The sequence below is a fragment of the Scomber japonicus genome, chromosome 14 (assembly GCF_027409825.1).
Source record: "Scomber japonicus isolate fScoJap1 chromosome 14, fScoJap1.pri, whole genome shotgun sequence".
Lineage (NCBI taxonomy): Eukaryota > Metazoa > Chordata > Actinopteri > Scombriformes > Scombridae > Scomber > Scomber japonicus.
Genome location: NC_070591.1, coordinates 18,666,950 through 18,687,992, shown reverse-complemented (window position 1 = coordinate 18,687,992; position 21,043 = coordinate 18,666,950). Strand labels below are relative to the sequence as shown.

The 21,043-nt window shown below is 43.5% G+C and overlaps 1 protein-coding gene across 4 annotated transcripts in view; it reads left to right on the top strand.

Annotated features, from left to right (window-relative positions):
* slit1a (slit homolog 1a (Drosophila)) overlaps nucleotides 1-19,300 on the top strand; it is an 85,992-nt gene extending 66,692 nt beyond the window's left edge. For 2 of the 4 annotated variants that reach the window (XM_053333346.1, XM_053333348.1), the window contains 25 exons: nucleotides 187-330; nucleotides 1,948-2,111; nucleotides 3,295-3,318; nucleotides 6,067-6,211; nucleotides 6,406-6,480; nucleotides 6,575-6,718; nucleotides 6,824-6,967; nucleotides 7,071-7,237; nucleotides 7,969-8,101; nucleotides 10,006-10,074; nucleotides 10,157-10,228; nucleotides 10,351-10,422; nucleotides 13,878-13,949; nucleotides 15,048-15,211; nucleotides 15,295-15,419; nucleotides 15,525-15,622; nucleotides 15,728-15,867; nucleotides 15,947-16,040; nucleotides 16,147-16,284; nucleotides 16,379-16,607; nucleotides 16,698-16,828; nucleotides 16,970-17,124; nucleotides 18,139-18,427; nucleotides 18,657-18,868; nucleotides 18,984-19,300. In XM_053333346.1, the coding sequence (XP_053189321.1) occupies nucleotides 187-330; nucleotides 1,948-2,111; nucleotides 3,295-3,318; nucleotides 6,067-6,211; nucleotides 6,406-6,480; nucleotides 6,575-6,718; nucleotides 6,824-6,967; nucleotides 7,071-7,237; nucleotides 7,969-8,101; nucleotides 10,006-10,074; nucleotides 10,157-10,228; nucleotides 10,351-10,422; nucleotides 13,878-13,949; nucleotides 15,048-15,211; nucleotides 15,295-15,419; nucleotides 15,525-15,622; nucleotides 15,728-15,867; nucleotides 15,947-16,040; nucleotides 16,147-16,284; nucleotides 16,379-16,607; nucleotides 16,698-16,828; nucleotides 16,970-17,124; nucleotides 18,139-18,427; nucleotides 18,657-18,868; nucleotides 18,984-19,222 (3,439 nt within the window). In that variant the 3' untranslated portion in view covers nucleotides 19,223-19,300. The remainder of the gene's footprint in view (nucleotides 1-186; nucleotides 331-1,947; nucleotides 2,112-3,294; nucleotides 3,319-6,066; nucleotides 6,212-6,405; nucleotides 6,481-6,574; nucleotides 6,719-6,823; nucleotides 6,968-7,070; nucleotides 7,238-7,968; nucleotides 8,102-10,005; nucleotides 10,075-10,156; nucleotides 10,229-10,350; nucleotides 10,423-13,877; nucleotides 13,950-15,047; nucleotides 15,212-15,294; nucleotides 15,420-15,524; nucleotides 15,623-15,727; nucleotides 15,868-15,946; nucleotides 16,041-16,146; nucleotides 16,285-16,378; nucleotides 16,608-16,697; nucleotides 16,829-16,969; nucleotides 17,125-18,138; nucleotides 18,428-18,656; nucleotides 18,869-18,983) is intronic. The other 2 variants (XM_053333349.1, XM_053333347.1) reach the window with 1 other exon arrangement.
* Nucleotides 19,301-21,043: the final 1,743 nt, after the last annotated feature.

Genomic DNA, 21,043 nt, shown 5'->3' with positions numbered 1-21,043 from the left:
TCATAACCTTCAAATAAACTTTGTACCTGTGCATAGTTTTCTAGTTGGAATGCATAATGAATGAATACATGAAGAATCTCTGACAAGCTGCTTCCCTCCCTCTTCTCCTTTCCTTCCTCCCTCTCTGTTTCTCCTCTCCCCCTTCACCCCCCTCCCGCTTTTTAATTTTCTTCCCCTTTCTCCCAGGTTGCTGAATGCCAATAAGATTCACTGCGTTCGTGCCAATGCCTTCCAGGACCTGCAGAATCTCTCGCTGCTTTCGCTCTATGACAACAAGATCCAAACCCTTGCCAAGGGCACCTTTACTTCTCTCCGAGCTATACAGACCCTGTGAGTCAAACACACACACGCATGTGCTGCCATACATGCTCTGACACATACTGAACCTTCACCATAAAACGTGAGCCAACACAGAAGTTGTTATCTCCTAGGTCCTGTGTAATTACATTAATTAATTAATACAAGAATGGAATGATGAGGTAGAGAGGAAAGTAAATCTATCATCTCCACTAACACGCTGACATATACAGCTTCTGCAGCCAGATCAAATCAAAAACAGCACACACCACACCCAATTTTCCACCACTGTCTCCTTTTTTTCTGTCCCAATAAACAAGGCTAACCACACACTGTTATCAATACAGACCCCACACTGTGGTGTCTACCAATTCTGAAACATGCTGCATGTTGATCAGTTTCATGCAAACACATACAAGACACCTGTTGGAGATGACAGATAGGTAGTGCTGCCCTTTGGCTCACCGGGAACTAAAAAACACACAGGGGGCACCGGGTTTCACGGTCTCAGGCTAAAATGAGCTTGTTGTTTTGCCTGCATTCTGAACATGGTGTAAAAATAAATGCTGGTGTCTGGTCATCCAAATAAACCACATAATTTGGATGGCTGCAGTAGCGCTCATAACAGCACACACTCACTGAACTAAAGCAGGGTCTGGTATTATAGCTGAAATCAATTTTTCAAAACTAATATGGATATTTTCCTATATCTATATTTACTCAGTTGCCAATTTATTATGTACACCTACATAGAATTAATGCAGTCAAATACAACAACCCTGCAATAAATCTGCTATAAGATTTAATTCTTGGATCATTTTGGGGGCTATAGTTTGTGGTTATTTAAACAGTAATGTTTTATACTGAGAGGTATTTCTAATATTTTGTCCACCCCATTTACTATATCAATTAAGGCGGATTAGATCTTAGAAATGTATAACACATATATACAATATTCCAAAATACAATTTGAATAAATTAGTGTTTATCACAATTTGGTGTCTGCAAAGTCACATATGAAAGTATTTACTCTAAAATATTCTACATAAAACAAATTAATGTTAAAAAGAAGTTTGTTTTGTTTGTTACCATTTATTTTTTGTGGGTTTGTGGCTTGCTCAGAATCATTCATTTGGAAAACAGGAATTAATCAGAAATTAAAGGAATAATTTGACATTTTGAGAAATTTTCTTTATTTGCTGTCATGGAGAAAGTTAGGTGAGAAGAACTATACCACTTTTGGTCCAGGGCCAAGCTGGTGAATTTTAGAGGTGTTGGTAGGTGGGTTTTGTTAGCTGCAGACCAGGGCCAGGCCAGCTGTTTGTCCATTTGTAGTCTCTAATATAATCTAAGCTGCTGCTAGAGGCTCTACATTTAGCGTGCAGACATGAGAGTAACTTGGAGCAAGAATGTGAAGAAGTGATAAGATTATCAAGAAATGGTTTACCTGTAAATTATCCCCCTGCCCTACAATGACGTTCAGACTGCTGACATACACCTTTTGCTTCTACAGGTTCTGTTAAGAGTTTATATAAAGTCTGTAGTTTTGATGTCTAAATGTATATATATTTCTTTCTCTTTATTTATATCATCAGCTTTTTAATGTGGGTTCCTTTCTTCCCTTTTTTCTTCTACCTCTCTGTTCTCCAGTCACCTGGCCCAGAACCCATTTATTTGTGACTGTAATTTGAAATGGCTGGCTGACTACCTGCGCTCCAACCCAATTGAGACCAGTGGTGCCCGCTGCGCCAGCCCGCGCCGACTGGCAAACAAACGCATTGGACAGATTAAGAGCAAGAAATTCCGCTGCTCTGGTAGGCTGGTGGCTCATTGTTACTGTCCCCAAATGTCTCTCTCTTATTTCTCTCTCGGGCTCTTTATCTCTCAGAGTGGCTTTGTTGTTTTTATTCCACTTGTCTCTCACTTCTATATTCTTACCTTCTCTCTTTCTCTCCGCTGGGAGTGGCTTTTATCTCTGCATTGTTCCCTCTAACTCGTAGCACCTATAATGATTGATCATTCCTGGCAAAAAAGGTTTTACTCAGCCTATCATTTGCTGTGCCGGAGCTCCTCAATCAATATCTCCCCAGACAAACTTGGGGCCAAGGAGAGAGGGATCGTTCTCCGTTTCTCCATTTCCCCTCCATGTTACCACAATGTGAGTCTGGTTTCACATTCAAACCACAGTGAGCTGAGATCACCAGTTGAAGCTGGCATAAGGGCTAGGGTTTCTGTATGTGCCCACCATTCCTCTGCCCTCTGCCAATCTCAGGCTTCCCTCCCTCCCAGCCATCTCTTCTCCATTTCTCCATGCCCGCTCATCGCTCACTGCCTCCCAGGCTCAGGTTTTCTTCACGCCCCCTCGTTCCTTCACTCCTCCGCATTGCACTAGCCAGGCCTCACCATGCCCTCTCCCTCCACCCTGTGCCCACTATTGTGTTTATGCACCATGCAGTGTTGTCTGGCACTCTGCACTGCTGAGGTTTCACACTTCTTTATAGCCTCATTCGTTTGGCTAGACCTGCTAAAGACAGGGGTCCATGTGTTTTTCCTCTTTCTTTTTTCTTTCTTCTTTCCTTTCTTTTTGTCTTTTTCTTTCTTTCTTACTTTCTTTCTTTCTTTCTTTTCTCTTTTTTCTTTTTCTTTCTTTCCTTCTTTCTTTCTTTCTTTCTTTCTTTCTTTCTTTCTTTCTTTCTTTCTTTCTTTCTTTCTTTCTTTCTTTCTTTCTTTCTTTCTTTCTCACTGTCTTTCCCCCTTGTCACTCTTCCTTAGCAACAGCCAAATATTTACCACCTTTTAACATCATTACGTTTCTCCACATTGCCATTATACAGAGATAGTCCTAGACTACTCTGTTTAACTGTCATGTACCTTGTGAGTCATGTGTCGTCATATATAAGCTTTATATATGACTGTTCTGAAGCATAGCGAGACCACCGCTATGCAGACCAGACTTGTCTCACTGACATCCGTCCCTCTTTCTTTTCTCCATCACAGCCAAAGAGCAGTACTTCATCCCAGGTGAGTGGCTCGTAAATGTTCACACCTATCATTGTCTTCCTCTTTTCTTTAATTATTCACCCTCAGCCATGTAGCGGCATCAGTTTTTCCATTACTCATCGTTCATTTAAATGAAATTCTCCCACAGGTTAAAGGATAATTCCAGTTTATTACAACTTGAGTCGTATTTGCGCAGTTTTGCCATCATTCATGGCATTTTATTTACCAAGATAATTACTGAGAGCCAGGAACATGGTAACATTGTTAAAGATAAATCAGATAGGGAAAGAAACGCACGCAGTCAGATGAGCTTACAAGGTTCAAACAAACCCACAGATCTGTTGTTAGCATCCATCGCAGTATATAGTGCCATTAGTGACATTGTTGATGTGCTCACTTTTAGTTTTATCTCCACTGTTTCTTGAAACATTTATCAGAACTATGACAAAGTGTTGTTACAAACCAGAATTACCCTTTAATGTAGATGACAGTAAGATGAAGTTCAGAGGAAATGGTCTGGAGGAACAACATTTGGGCATTTTAGGGGGAAATGGTATTTATTTATGTGAGAGCAGCAAATTGGGCCCATGAGAGGCTGTACCTATGTGTGCATTTTAATGTGATATACGTGCAAGTGCGTCTGTTTCTCCTCAGGTCTGTTTTTATAACCGTCTAAGCAGATAGAGTCAAAAGGAAGTGCCTCTTTGCTTTGGCATGAGCACAGTCACTCACCAAAAGGGGCAGAGAAAGGAGGGAGGGAGAGACGGACATAGGGGAAGGAAAGTGTGTCCTTTCTATCAGTAAAAGCTAAAGAAAATAAAGCCCACCAGAGGACCAAGATTCCTATCAGCGGATGTTTCCGGACCTCTTAACAAGAGCACTTCCAAGAAAATAACTAGGAGGAGCAGTGATGTGTGTCGAACTCTGTCTGTTTGTGTGTGTGTGTGTGTGTGTGTGTGTGTGTGTGTGTGTGTGTAAGTAAATGAATGTGTCTTTGTGTGCTAAGCTGAGATAAAGCTCTACACTGGCTTAGAGAACAAATGGGAGCACTATGTAAGCAGAAGGAAGATCAAAGCCAAATGTGATTAATGAGAATTTCACCCTCCCTGAATGATAACAATAAAAGCCTCCACATTACACACATACACATGCACACATACACACACAATCACTGACAGTAAGGGAATTCCATAATACATTGATAATGAGGAACCGAGCTGCAGGGAATTATGAGAACTTCTACAACTTCAGTGATGAGTCATTTTGTGCCTCACAGAGAAAAAGCATCATCCCTCTCCTCCTCTGTGTTTTCTCCTCTTTCGTTTAAATCTGCTGACAGTAAAAGTGTCGCCACCACGCGCTTGTGACGATGGCGATGACTCAGGCTCACGAATCTCCCCTGGCTCCTCCACATCCTCAGGATCAAAGGGCTGCGCTGTACTTTCATTGCTTCCTCTCTACCAGGAAATGCCATTTCCTGTTGTCTGGCCAAGTGAGGGAAAGTTCCTTAATGACCTGCTTTGCTGTGTCTATCTGCACCCTCCGATGGGCCACTCTAAGAAGAGACACAGCTTCAGGGAAAGTTTTTGCACTGGCAGACAGAGGAAGTCATTTCTGTAAATTCAATTCACTTATTTAATGTCCAAATGTGTTCTAATAAAGTCAACGATGAGGGTTTGGGGTTAGGTTATGATTTTAAATGCTGTTCCATTTATTTGGACAGATGGATTTTGTCCTGGTTGTTTGAGGTTTTCCTGCTCATGATTGTGGTCTGGGTGCCCCATGGTGTCCCGCTGATGTCATCTCCAAAATTCTGAGAGGTGCAGCGATGTGAGCATTCAAAAAGAGAACAGGACACAAAATGTTATCCTAACAGAAAAAAAACACTGGGCTGTTCCCTCTAAATGGAACATGTGCACACACATAAGCTGTACACGCACACATACACACTTATATACACACAGACACTGAGACACAATGCACACTCCCTCAGACACACACACACACACACTGTTCTAAGTGGCTCCCAGTGCTGTTCCATTATTGAGCAGCCATGATGTAACTGGCAGCACGCTTTTTGGCACGTAACGTCTATTCATAGACAGAGGAGGTGCAGGAAAACGTCCCACACTCCCCACGCTGCTTCATTCTTCTTGCTCTTCCTCCATCAGCACAGACATCTTTCTGCACCTCCACCTTTCATGTCTCTCTCAACTGTCTTCTCTCCCTCCTTTCCCTCCTTCTTTCCTGCATACATTAACGCTCTTTTCCTCTTCTCTCATTCCTCTCCTTTGACTCCACCTGTCTCTCTTTCAGTCTGTCTGTCTATGTTCCTGTGCGTTATTTCATCTGCCTCTTTCCCTCTCTTGGGTACTCTGCTCGGTGAAGCTGGCAGCCCAAATCCTCTTTGGCATCCCTATCTCAATCTCCCCTGTTTCTGTTCTTTTCACCCCACTGCTCCCACTCTATCAACTCTCAGAAATAACTCTCTTCTGCTCCCGCCCACTCATATCCCTCCTATGAATGGTAGAGAGGAGAGCTACAAGGTGTTCTTTAGGGCACTTCAGGTCAAAGATTAGTTATAGAAGCAATTGCTTAGGTCACAACAGGACAAAGCACTGACATACAGCAGCAGAGCAACTGGATGCGTGACTAAGAGCATCATGGGAAAGTGAAATACATGTGTGGGTACAGGGAGATGTAAGGCTGATGTAATTGTGCATAGTTTATGTTTGTGTTATATGAGTGTTTGTGTTTTCCTCTGTTCAGGTACAGAGGACACCCGTCTGAATAATGCCTGTAACAGTGATCCAGTGTGTCCTCCCAAGTGCCGCTGTGAGTCCAATGTGGTGGACTGCTCCAACCTGAAGCTCACCAAGATCCCTGAGCACATCCCAGCACCCACATCTGAGCTGTAAGGCATCAGAAAAAAAGTCTGCTATACATTGATAGGATCAGGGAGAAAATGAAATAAGTCTTGGATTTGGTTTGGATGACAAAATTGTAGACCAAACAAAGCCACTGCCACTGAATATTTAAAAAAGAACTTTAAATTGAATTAGATTGGTTTATTTGTATGGTTTGATCTTTTCAACCTTTTGTCTCTAGTCGCCTCAACAACAATGACATCACCACTCTGGAGGCAACTGGAGTTTTTAAGAACCTTTCCCAGCTAAAGAAAATGTAAGTGAAAATGTGGTTTTCCTTTTTAACTTTACCTTTAAGCAGTTATTCTCTAAATGTTAAGAGTTATAATTATACAATACTTTTTTTGCAGTAACCTCAGCAACAACAAGATCACAGAGATTGAGGATGGAGCGTTTGAAGGCGCATCATCGGTGAATGAGCTGCACCTCACAGCCAATCAGATTGACTCGGTCCGAAGCGGCATGTTCCGTGGCCTTGAGGGATTACGCATGCTGTAAGTGATGCACACACACAAAAGCACACTCTAAGCCTTAAGCTATGCCTCACAAGATAATATTTCAGATTTTTAGGGTTAAGTATGTTTCTTTTTTAATTTCAGGATGCTGAGGAACAACAAGATCAGCTGTGTCCACAACGACAGTTTCACAGGGCTGCACAACGTCCGACTGCTGTCTCTGTACGACAACCAGCTGACCACCATCACTCCTGGAGCCTTCGACACTCTGCAGACCCTCTCCACCCTGTGAGACCCTGGCATACACAGAGACTGTGACCTATAACTGTACATTTCAAATTTCAAAATTCAGCACTCTTATGATTTCTCTTTCATTCTCACTTTCTTCCAGTAACCTGCTGGCCAACTCCTTCAACTGTGACTGCCGGCTGTCCTGGCTAGGTGATTGGCTGAGGAGTAGGAAGATTGTCACAGGTAACCCTCGCTGCCAGCGTCCCGCCTTCCTGAAAGAGATCCCTCTGCAAGACGTGGCTCATCCTGATTTCCGCTGTGAGGAAGGTGGGTGTTGGTACCAAGATATGCAGCTAGCCATCTTGATTTGAGTCAGCTTTTCTTTCAGTTTCTCTACTGATGTATGTCCTTATTTACACCGTATCTGAAGTTTCACTGCAGCTTCTCTACTTTAAATTAGGTGATCTGTCTCTTTGAAAGGAGATAAACATCTTCAATATAGTAGATGACCTCCAATGTGTGAAACTAACATGTCTGGGTCTGACAGATGAAGATTTCAATGTTCCACTTTCCTCCACAATATGTTATGAACAAGAGTCGCTTAAAGTGTCTGAGATCATCTTGAATAATGACCACTATTGTGTCAGTCTTTTGTTTACTGAATAGATTACTACTCAGCAGTTTCTAAGCTGCTAGTCGATGACAGGCTGAGTGGAGCTATTGAGCTGTTTGCCTTATTGACCAGTCAGCCTATTTGCACCTGAATGAATGTTAGACTTGTTTTCAGGCCGCGGGCAGCTTCCTTTCTTTGCTCTTGCCGGTCGATATTACATTAGTGAGCCTCTTCTTTCTCTGTCCTGCTTTACTTTTCACATTTTTCACTTCCTCTTTGTTCACTGTCTCAGTAATGCCCTGAAGGATTGTGCTGTTTGTGCTATGTCTTGCCTTTAAGCTTCCACTCTTTCTACAGCTCATCTTTTAGCTGGTCTCCGAGTCTTCTCACCCTCCTTTCTCCTCTTCTCTGTATCTAACTGTCCTATGTCTCCTCTTTTTCCCAGGCCAAGAGGAGTCAAGCTGTGTGCCCAGACCCCAGTGTCCCAGTGAATGTACTTGCTTGGAGACTGTGGTGCGCTGCAGTAACAAGCACCTCCACACACTGCCCAAAGGCATACCCAGAAATGTGACTGAACTGTGAGTCCTTTGGCATGAATTATGTTAATTCCCTTTATATCTTATCAGTTTGCGTTCAAGGTATTTTTGCTCCTGGAGGCTTGGAAAGGAAAGGAGACAATATAAAAAGACAGAGAGGCGCTTAGGAGGTATGAAAAAGATAAGAGTTAGTGAAAACAGCTAAGGCAAAGAAAACAGATCTCATCACTTGGAGAAGAGAGAAGAGGAAAGGAGCCAATAAACCCTGCAGTTATTCTCTCAGACATTCTTCTCCTGTGTTCCCTGCAGCCCTCAGGGCTAACACTGATGTCACTCTCACACTCAGAGCCAAAGATCAGAGTGTGTATGTGTTTGTGTGTGTGTGTCTGTGTGTGCATTTTTGTGTAAGGGCCAAAAGCCTGTCCACGGGAGCATAGGGGAGCAAGAGGACATTTTAATGAGCAGTCTTCAATGGAAAGGGGAGGGAATGGAATAGGTCTGGAACTTTCCAATACTGCTCCAAGTGGTTCAGACTCACTCACACATACACACACACACACACACACACACACGCGCGCACACACACACACACACACACACACTGTGAAAGCCTTAAGGCCTGTCATTGTCCCAGCAGGTGTGACCAGGTGTGCCCCCCTGTTCTGGGCTTTCATCTAGTCATCTGGAGAGTTTGCTACTCCATCATTATCCTAAGTGTCCTCTGCACCGTCATTACCTATCATTACCTCTGAACCCAAAGGCTCCCCCTAACTAACCAGCAACCCCACACACACACACCCCCACACCCCTCTCCTGCCCTCTCCACCCAGTATGCAGTCAACAACAATAGCAGGAGAAAGCCCCTGCAGCTCTGCTCAGAGGGACTGGGCCTTAAATCAGCCATTTATCAAGGTGACAGCACTGTGGTAGCACTTTGTGTTGGCAGTCAGCAGGGTGGTTGCATCCCTCCAGGGATGGTGTCAACTATGGTAGCTTATACATCAGCATGTTAACACACACGTTCATGAACACACACACATTTCTAAGTGTGTGTGTTTGTGTGTGTGTGTACCTCAGTAACCTCAAAAAGTAGAGCTGTGGGTCACATTTGGAAGATGCAGCTACAAGAAATTCACCAAAATGTCATTGAATGTAATAAGTTAGCCCTCTTCTTCCACTTATTCACCTGCAGTGGAAATTATTTAACTTCACAATAACCTTTCTCTATGTGTGTGGAATACTAAGAATCTCAATAAGCATGGTTTCTATGCAGGGGAGATATTATTGTATCAAATCATCTGTTTGGTGTATCTTGGGATTAAACTGGCTGCAACAGCATGGAAAAAAGTGTTCTGTGTTGACAGTTTGAGGTTCACCTAAACTGTAATAACCGCCTACAGCTTTTTGCCAGTTCATAGTTTAGAGTAAAACTCATCCAATGACTAAAAGCAGAGCACAGTTTCAAAATATAGAATTAAATCAACCTCACATTTACAATAACTCAACTACAACATTTCCTGTGGCTGCTTTAGCTGTAAATTTAGATGAATGTAGATTTCTAATGTGAAGCAGCAGCATGTTCAGTTTGCTTTAATAATTGTTGTTAGGAAACATTGCATGTTCCCTAACGACGGCAGTAAACGCTATTAGATAGATTAGATAGATATTTAATGAATGATAACATTTCACATTCTCGCAGAAAAATATAACAGACACATAGATAATCCTGAAAGTAAACTACAGTAGGGATTGGTCAGTTACTGCAGCAACAAAAGTTCTCATTTATACTTTTGTTTCATCCATTGACTGCAGAGGGTTTGTTTTATTTTGTGTCAATATTGCATTGTTATTCTTCTATACAGTTGAAAGTGTATCTGGAAATAACAGGATCATTTCTCATGCCTACTGGCTTTATTCCTGAGCTAAATGTATGTCTGCCTCTTCAGGTATCTGGACGGAAACCAGTTCAGCATTGTGCCAAAGGAGCTGTCTGCCTTCAAGTATCTACAGCTGGTGTAAGTCTTTTTTCATTCTTTGCCCTCTGTCTCATTCTACAGATTAATATAGTGCACTTATGCCTCTTTAATTTCCTTTCAGAGACCTGAGCAACAATAAGATCAACTCTCTGACCAACTCATCATTCGCTAACATGAGCCAGCTCACCACTCTGTAAGTCCTGGCTAGCCTCAGTCCCTCAGACCTAAGAACTAGTATTTCATTCTGGTGCTGACAGTGGGATGGAAACAGATGCATCTTATATACATACATATGTAATTATTTTTACATTGCAGAATCCTGAGCTACAACTCCCTGCGTTGTATCCCCAAAATGGCCTTCAGTGGACTGCATTCTCTACGGCTGCTGTGAGTTTGTTATATTTAAATGCATACACACATATAAATGTGTTCATCTTAATCTGTCGTTTAAGGGTTCAGTCTTAAAATTCTATTTTTGATTTGTGAAATACTTTGCTAAGCAGTGGAACAAAAGAGTTCCTCTTCTTTCTCATGCTAATCAAACATTTGAATGTCATTATCTTGCTTTGTTGTCACTTCATTTCAAGATGATGCTCAAAACAGAAACTTCACTGGAAACAAGTGAAGTTATTTTGAATGAAATGTTCTAAAACAAGATAAGACTCACTACCAGACTAAATGAGTTATTAAGGAGGATATTTTTGCAGCACGGACTGACTACAGAGAGGGTGCAGCAGATGCTGAGAATCTTTGATTAACTCCAGAGAACTGAAACACAGTCTAAACAGTTATGACAGCTTATGAATAAACACACATACACACACAACCTCCGACCTATTTTCTCTGTTTAAAAAGCAATGGAGGCAGCAATGGCCTTGCTCATACTGCTGCCCACAACTTGTCCTATGCCCAGTTTGCCTGTTCACCTCTAAACGCCCCAAGCTCATCAGTGCTTTGCCATCAGGGCCAAAAACACTCCCCAACAAGCCACTGTACAAAATCACTTTGACACTGATTACCGGAGAATGTTTGCCCCCGCTAACCGTAATGGTTTGACTCTGCCTCCGGGCTTTTTATGAAGTTATGAAGTCTTTGATTGTGCACTCCCAGTGACCATGGGCTCCCCATGGATGAATTGGTCTGCTAAATAACTGAGATGTAGAATTTAAATGTGTTAGACAGATTGATGACGAAACAAAACCAATCTTTGGACCCGCATCCAAAGATATAGCAGCTGGATGCCTCACAGTTTAACTCAAACGTACAGCTTAGTTCTGCGAGGGAGAAACAGAGACCAGGCCCAGCCGCACTCCTTACAAGATTATGCATGCATCTGTCTGTGTGTGTGCGTGTGTGTGTGCGTGCATTGGTGCCTACATGTTTGTCATCTACTGGCTTGGTGCCCGTTAGTATGTGTGTGGGAGTAGACTTATCGGCCTTCCATGTGTTCTCATAGCAGGCACACTTTTTACTACTGACAACAAAGCTTCAACAAAGCCTCTTTTTACGGCGGGATTCGACTAAAGCCACCGATCATTACGAGACACAAGGCGTAAGAGCCCTTTTAGCATGGAATGAGAGTGAAACTCGGTCATCATTAGCTGATGCCACCTTGCTAGCCTTGGCGTGTTGCTTTGATCTCTAATGAAGCTGCGTCCGATATTTCTGCTCTTACTCACTCACGCCACCTTCACTTCTGAAATATTCCCTGTGTGAGTGTGCTAGACGCCATGTGAGGCCCTCCCCCAATGCCGCCCGCCCCACACACACAGACTTAGGGCTATATACAAGCTCAGACTAACACACACATATATGAACAGACTGTCTGGACTACCGTATTGTCTCAGTCAGACGGGAGTCCAAATTAAACAGAAAACTTTGATGTCTTTACTGCTGGTCTGATCAATCAAAAGCCTCCCATTAAATATCAATTGGTGTGTGCCTTTTTTTCTTTACTAAGTAAGACTGTGGGGGTGCAACAAAACTAAAGCGACAATGAGCTCCTTTTAATAGTTTCAACTTTAAGACTCCACACCGGGTTCAAAGTTCAAAGTTGAAAGCTTCACAGAAACCACAGAGAAGTGCCAAAGCCGCCGAAGAGAGGGACACACTCAGGCATACTCGCACACACCGAGGTGCCAAAGCCTTTATAAAGCTGCACCTTTGGCTTTACAGAGTAGTAAATAGGAGAAGAATCATTAACGCTCAGGGCTTCAAACAGACCGAGGGTCTAAGCCTTGCATGGATGCAGTGCAGTTTGGTGTGATCATGTGCACATGTGAGTGCGTGTGTGTGTGTGTGTATGATGTTTGTGGTTTGTGCTGCGGATTAATAAGCTGCTAATTGGCCTGCTGGGTATTAGGTGTGAGGTGAGTGAGCTGAGACAGCGCCAGGGCGTGGTCCGCTAGGGTTTGGGTGGGAAGCTGAGATGACATGGTGATATGAAAGAGCACGGTAGAGTAAAAAAATCAAAAGAAAAGAACAAAAAACCAACATTAAATTAAATCAAAATAGACATATTCTCAAACTGCTGTTGGATGCAGTGCTCTAAGAAATGCCATTGTAAGGAGTTTCTTGAAGAACCCAGAAGACTCAGCAGATCATGGAACATTATTAACTGGTTGCAGGTGAACAATTCTGAGCATTTTGAACAAGTTCAGCTGGGCAGTCTGTGCACACACTGCCTTTTCAAGCATAATGCTGAATTTTTTGCAGTCGTAAAACACCATTTTGCCTGTCATGATGCATCAAATGCATGTTTTTATTCAGAGATTCATGCCAGTTTAGAGATAGACATAGGTAAGGTAATGATTTACAGCTGTTCAAAAGAAATGTAAAAAGACAGAGAAAGACGGATAGACAGAGAGAATGTTAGTTGGAGAGCAGATCAGGTTTCTTCTGGAGACTCCCTGGCTCCTTTCTCCCATGAGAGCTCGGTCTGCCTGGCTGGCACACTGCTGCTGGCTTTATGCCCTCTGTATCCTAACCAATCCCCGACCACACCAACCCAACTACTCACTCTACACTAATAAGTGTTCACTGCTGCGCACACGCCAATTAACTTGTTGTCTCAGGCGGTTACATTGTATATTTTCCCTTTCATTCTCAAGCACTAGTCTGTATCCTCACATTGACCAACCTTGCTCGATATATGCTTTCCCCTGACTCTTCCACAGCTTAGTGGTAATTCACAGATCAAAGTGGGTAAGAAGTAGGGTTTCAAAATCTGTTTATACATCAGTTCTCTTCATCCAGGCATAGAGAGCATATGTGTCATGTGTTGGTACTGTGGACTGAGCTGTGGTAACGTTAGCATGCGGTCAGCTGAGGGTAGGAGGTGGTAATGACCTGGCGGATTACAACGGCCATCAGTCATCAAGCCATTAAGCCATATTGGCTTGTCACCATATTTTTTCTATTTAAAGAACAGCAAGGAAAATGATAGCATGTATAGCATGTATATTGATATACAGATAAATATACATGCACATAAATATACCTGTTCATCCACTCACATGGTTAATTTTTTTCACTGTCCTGCATGTGGACTCTGTCACCCTCCTCTGTCTATACCCATATTGGCCCTGCCAGCCAGACGCACATAGAAACTTGACACCAGTCTTTTCCAGACATACAGAGCTTCACATCTCTGCCAGCTGCACATGGCTTAACCAGAAATACAAACCACCTACCACACATTCAGAATGCCAACACAACACTGAGTGAAATATTCCTCAACATCGCCCTGTTATTTTTGGTTTTAGTAACAGAAAAACTGTATGAAAGAGATGCTGCAAACAACAGTTATGTTTTCTCATCTTCTTCCTCTGTTACCCCCTAAGGTCTCTCCATGGCAACGAAATCTCTGAGCTTCCTGACGGCATCTTCAGCGATGTGGCCTCACTTTCCCACTTGTAAGTTGTAACTTTATGCCCCAATGACAGCCTATGTGATACTATCTGCACTTTTACTCAGTTTGTAAAAATGTATACACGTGTACATACACACACCCATGCACACTCTCAGGCACAAAGGGGGTCTGGTCAGACAGCCAGAGTGTGTGGCTCACAGTGGCCTGTCTGTAGTCCTCTTTGGTGGGCTCCCCATGAGCCGAGCCCTCCCTTAATCAGCCGCAGCCCTGTGGTTAAAGCAACACACAGACCCCTCTACTGTCTCATCTCTCTGTGACATCTCCAAAACACACACCCACACACACACGCACACATACAGATTCTTCATGTTCCGCAGACTTGAGTGTTTGTTTATTTATGTCTGTAATTTTGTGTGTGTCCTTCGGCTGTGCAGTGTGTAGCCGTTATGTGGTTGTGCATGGACCTGTGGACATGCATGAAAACTAAAAACAAGTATCTCGGCAGTTCGCCCTCTGCCACCCAGGCTAGATTTTCACATCACCCTTTGACAGTCACTGATCAATAGACCTATCAGTGTCAGAGTTGGGGAGGTGCAGAGGGGTGAAGAGGAAGGAAGGATAGAGACATTTTATGGAGAGACGTACAGCAGTCAAGGTTGCATAAAAAGGGGGTGAGGGGAGGGATGGAGGGGAACCATTGATCCACAGTCACAGTCAAGTGGCTTTCATGTTAGCAGATGTCAGGTGTCAGCTATTGGCCTGGCCTGAAAGATGAGCCTGTGTTCCACCATAATGGAACAGCATCGATTCAGGAGTGTTTGTCCATCCAGCGGGAGGACAGAGCAGCATTGATTCACGACCACCGTGACAGAAGTGGTTAAGAGTGCCTTCTGTTTGCACGTTTGCTTATAATTGAGAGGCCCTCCACCTGATGATGTATGGCACAAAGTGACATTGAGAATTAAACTTTAAATTTGTTTTGTTCTTCAAGAAGCAGTTTTTTTACTTGTGTAATAGCTGAGTTTGGCATGGATTGTTTTAGGTAAAGGTGTAGAGACACCTGCTGGTGATACAGCGTACTACATTGACATTGTCAGAATTTGTTTAATCATTGAATCCTTTCTTTTTCTTGTTCTATCAGAGCAATTGGTGCAAACCCACTTTACTGTGACTGTCGCTTGCGATGGTTGTCTGACTGGGTGAAGACTGGATACAAAGAGCCTGGCATCGCCCGCTGTGCTGGTCCGCAGGGTATGGACGGCAAACTGCTGCTCACCACACCAGCAAAGAAGTTTGAATGCACAGGTGAGCTAATGAAATGATAATGAAATATAATTGGCACTAGTATCTTCATGCAATTCATTCTCATCTGTCCTCCATTCGCATAGGTGACGTGGATACTGCTGTGCTGGCCAAATGTAACCCCTGTCTGTCCAGTCCCTGTCTTAACCAAGGCATCTGTCACAGCGACCTGGTGGAGATCTACAGGTGCAGCTGTCCTCCAGGATTCAAGGTCAGAGCTACGCTACCACATATAGCATTTGTGAATATCCAGTTCAATGTAGAAGTCAAGGTGTTGTAGGTCTGAAAGTAAATGTGTCCCTGCTCTCTGTTTCAGGGCAAGACCTGTGAGACAGCTCTGAATGCCTGTGTGAGTAACCCATGTGCCAATGGAGGAACCTGCCAAGTGAATGAGCATGAGGAGGGACAATACAGGTGTGGATCTCAGAAATACATTCAAAAAAGGATTGAATCTAAGAGTAAGAGTAACTTGGGTAACTACTGTATATGTGATGACATGAGTGTGTGTGTGTTTTTTAGTTGTACATGTCCACTGGGCTTTGAGGGCCCAACTTGCCAAATCAACATTGATGACTGCGAAGACAACGACTGTGAGAACGGGGCAACCTGCATCGATGGAGTCAACAACTACACTTGCTTTTGTCCCTCCTACTACACAGGTAGTGTAATATTCTAACATGAACTGTAGGTGCTCAGGACTGAACTCCTCTGTAACATAATGTTTTTCTTTTTGTGTAGGGGAGATGTGTGAGGAAATGGAAGATGTGTGTGCCCCAGGACGGAGCCCCTGCCTACACCAGTCCACCTGCCTCATCACCTCCTCAGGGCCCAAGTGAGTGCTTGCTGCCTCTCATGCTTGCTTCCTATACATCAGAAAATAGGCATTACATACAGTATCTGGCTGTTTTTAATTTCAGTAATGTGTTTGTGTACTACAGGTGTGTGTGCTCTCCTGGTTATGTTGGCGATGACTGTAGTATAGATTACAATGACTGTGAGGAGCATCGCTGTCAGAATGGAGCTCAGTGTGTGGATGAGCTGAATGGATACTCCTGTGTCTGTACTGAAGGATACAGGTGAGACACAGCAAAAATTAAACATGGATAGGCTGATAACTTCTCTGCTTTACATTTCATACACACACATGCAATTCTTCTACTCTCTCTGCAGTGGTCAGTTATGTGAGGTTCCTCCATCCCCACTGTCTCTGTGCGAGCTGGCTGACTGCCAGAACAACGCCCCCTGTGTGGAGCGAGGTGGTCGCGCCCTCTGCCAGTGTCCTCCAGAGTTCGGTGGGCCACGCTGTGAGAAGCTGGTTAGCGTTAACTTCATAGATAGAGACTCCTACTTACTGCTCTCTGACTTGAAGAACTGGCCCCAAGCTAACATCACCCTCCAGGTATACACAGCGTGTTAATGTGTAGACATTTATTGCTGTGTTAAGATGCTGTCTGTCTGACACCTGATCCATTCAAATGTCTCTCTGTAGGTATCCACAGATGAGGATAACGGTATCCTGCTGTACAATGGAGACAATGATCATATTGCAGTGGAGCTCTACCAAGGTCACGTCAAGGTCAGCTATGACCCTGGCAGCCAGCCCGGACATGCCATCTACAGGTAAGGTGCCATCAACCCCTTAAAAGGTTGAATTTTACTGTTGCTGCTGACTCCTGATGAAAACTTAGCATTTGTTTTTTGTTTTTTTTATTAGATCTTTGTGAAAGTGTTTTATGTCTTGTGTCTGCTCTCTTTTTCCAGTACTGAGACTATCAACGATGGCCAGTTCCACACCGTGGAGCTTGTGACCTTTGACCAGATGGTGAACCTGTCCATTGATGGAGGTCTCCCCACCACAATGGACAGCTTTGGGGCGGTGCGGCCCCTCAACAGGGAGGCTCCACTATACGTGGGGGGTAGGGGCCCTCTCCAGAACACACCTCCCTCCTCTGCAGGCACTCTTAACTACTACACTACTGTCAATCACCACCCCTCCCCCATCGCTTTGTCACCACTGCAACCAACCCCTCCCCTTAACCATGCAACCCAGTCCTACCTACACCCAAACCCTATCCTCCTCCCACTCCATCCCCACCTTCAGTTATAACTGTGTTTGCTAGGGGCCACACATTAATACAAAATACAAAGTACAATACAAAAATATGTATAGATCTCCAAATACATCATGTGCACAAATGCTAGTGAATAAATAACCCATGTCACCATGACAGATAAAACAAATTTCTCAAAAATGACTCATTACCTATAGTGACCATACAACACACAGTGAACATTATGTCCACTTTATAATCCAACATATCCGTTGTCTTTACAGCACGTTTTTCCAGTGTGTAAAGTCTGCCCTCTAGTGACTTCTGTGAGAACTACCAGACACAGTCTTTCCTTTAAGTTGTTTGTTTTGTACTTGCATGGATTTAGTTTGCACAAAATGCAACTGTATTTATTTGGATGTGTGAATTAGCCCATTTCTACATTCATGTATCATGTAATTTAAAAACCTATAAACATTTATTGCCATTCAAGCCCATTTCTGGGATTAACATGATGGTTTGCTCAGAAGTGGCCCTGAATTTATAGTTTGTTTCAGTGGTGTGATGTGCTGTGTTGTACTGTACTGTTCTTCATTCATACACACTACAGGAGACATTTACCTATACCTGTTTGCCTTTTGCTGTCCTTTTTTTCAAGGATGATGTGTCTTGTGGTGCACATACAAAATACGTTTTTAATAAGTATTTTAAAAGTATGTCAATGTGACATAATGAATGCACTGTGGGACACACATGTTTGAAAATGCTCTCCTCCATTACACTCATACCAGCCCTGTGTTAGCTGTCTGTCTGTGATCTCACTTGCCAACTTTCACATGCATAAACATTGTCTCCTTTCCTTCTCCCCTTGTCATTCAGGTATGCCAGTAGACGTACACTCGGGCGCTTTCCGTCTCTGGCAGATCCAGAATGGTTCCAGTTTCCATGGCTGTATCCAGAACCTGTACATTAACAACGAGCTCCAGGACTTTACCAAGACCCAGATGAAGCCTGGCGTGGTACCGGGCTGTGAGCCCTGCAAGAAGATCTACTGTGTACATGGCATCTGCCAACCTGATGGGATCCAGGGACCAGTGTGCCACTGCCAGCCAGGCTGGAGTGGGCCGCACTGTGACCAACCTGCTACTAACCCCTGCCAGGGCAGCAAGTATGTTAGCAAGCTCTTCCCATACTACTGGTTGTTTTGTTTTTCAGCTTTTACTTGAATTGAGGGTCAAGGATAGAAAGTGTCAAATACTACAACAAATTTGTGATTTTGGGCTATAGAATTAAAATAGCTGAAAATCCTGTCCAGTGAACACATAATGATTTCTCTCAGAAGATTAACTTAATATGTACACCTTCTTAGACATTAATAGATTGTTGTGTCTTACTAGATGCGTCCATGGAAAGTGCATCCCACTGGACAGTCAGTCATACCGCTGCGAGTGTGTGGAGGGTTACCGCGGTGCCCTGTGTAACCAACAAGGAGAGCTTTTCAACCCCTGCCGCCGGCTGGCCTGCAAACATGGACGCTGCCAAATCTCAGACACAGGAGATGCCTTCTGTCACTGTGAAAGTGGCTACACTGGGGAACTTTGTGACGCAGGTCAGTTTGCTCAATCTGGAGTCCCAAAGATGAAGATGATTATATTTGTGGCTTGATCCAAAACAGTGATGTAGTATTTATACTGATGTCTGTGGGTGTTCTTCCTGTTTTGCAGAGTCTGAGTGCCGAGGGGAGCCTGTGCGAGACTTCTACCAGGTGCAGCGAGGCTATGCAATCTGCCAGACAACACGTATGGTCTCCTGGGTGGATTGCACCGGAGCCTGTGACACAGGGGCCTGCTGTGCCAGCCAGCGGATGAAACGCCGGAAATACACCTTTGAATGCAGCGATGGAACCTCCTTCAGCGAGGAAGTGGAAAAGACCATCAAGTGTGGCTGCGTGGGCTGCATGTAGCACCATTCACTCACGTTTGCTGCCGCTGCCGTTGAGCAGAAGATAGAAAGAAAGGAAGGAAGGAGGGAAGAGAGAGGACTGAAGGAAAGCAAGCGAGGGAGGGAAAGAGAAGAAAGAGAGAGATTATAAAGAATATATATAAAACCTCTATCTATATATTATGGACAACAATGTTTGTAAAATAGGACATTTCCTCCCCTTCCAAGGGTGTGTGACCTACAGTAACACAGAGAAATCAACATCATGAGCAACAATGTAGAAGTGACAACAGCAACAAAACCATTGTACCTGCAACATTGTTCCAAGAGGTCCAGAGATTTCAAAGGTGTTGCATTCAGAGTGAGACATCCCTCCAACTCAAATTACCCAGTGTGAATTCCCCATCCATCTGTGAGGCCTCTGACAGCCTAACCACCATCTACCATCTATACTCCGTGGAGGCAGCGAGGACAGTGGGGTCCAGCCAGGCTGAGAATGGCACAAGAGAAGCGGAGAAAGGCAAAGCAAGGGAAAAGAAGTGGATGAGGAGACAGCTGGACCGTTTGACTTGGCAAAGCTATCTTGAGTTGAGCTTGGCTGGGTTACCTGGACTGGGCTGGATATGGTTTGGGTTCAGTTAAAGTTGTTGTTGGTTTGGTGTAGCATCTTCTCTGCCAGGATACAGTCATCCATCGACACATGCACATGTAGAAGTGAACAAAGAAAGGTAGAGTTTAGAGTGGCACATAATCCGGTGTGGATGTCGTGGCTTCGAGGCCAGGTGATCTGGTGTCACAGTTGTTTGCTGTGAGGTACTGTTACATAGAAACTCAATAAAAATAGAGACTGCACTGACTAGCAGCCCTGAGGACGACAGTCATACACCTCTCTGAAGTACATGATCACACATGCATGGCGAACCGTACATACATGCACGCACACACACACACCAGTAGAAGTGAGCAGGCCTGTGTGGTGCAATTATCTCTTCTGTTCATACAGCAAACCAATCGGGTGCGGGCAGCGTTGCCCAGTGGTTACCAGTCCCCCAGCATGCATTGCCTCAGGGTTAGGATGATTTGCATAATCCCACCCCATTTGAGCAGGAGGCCGTTCAGCCCCTGCTCCCCTTGATGCCTGCAGTATTAAACGTGTGCAAACTGTTGCATGTGTGGAGAAAAGTTTGCGAACAAATATGTAGAGCTTCTTAATATCATTATAAATGTTATTACAAAACAAAAGGTTGCAGAATCATCTTCTGATTATTGTTTTGTTATGTCTAATTTCCCATATTGATTTGTTTTTATTTTTGTTATATTTTGTTTCATGATGTAATCTAACTCGTTTAGCCCCCCTCCCACTCCAAAAAAATCCCCTCCCCAACAACCCCTTTATATAGAAATGCCTAACAGATTCTAATATATATATATTTGTATTTCATTTTGGTATAGTATTTTTCTATGTTAAAGAGTAAGTCTGTTTCTGGAAGCTTTGGGACTGGTGGAATGGCAGGTGGTTCCCTAGGTGTTTTTATTTGTTGATCTCACTTGTTCCAACAAGGTAATTAATTACAGTAATTGGCCAAAAATACAGCAGCTGGTTGGCCTTGTTGTATAGGAGGCAGTATTGGTCTAGAAATATGTTTAATATTGTATATGTTGTCTTCCATGTGAATATTACATCTAATTCATGAGAGTCTGTGCTTGTTTTTGTTCCGTTATTTATTTTATCTCAAGGTGTTTTTTCTGTAGAAAGTGGAAGGCATAAATGTTCCTGACTTTCAGATATTTTCAAAAATTTCAAAAAGATGAAAAAAGGTAAAATAATGAATAAAAAATTGCA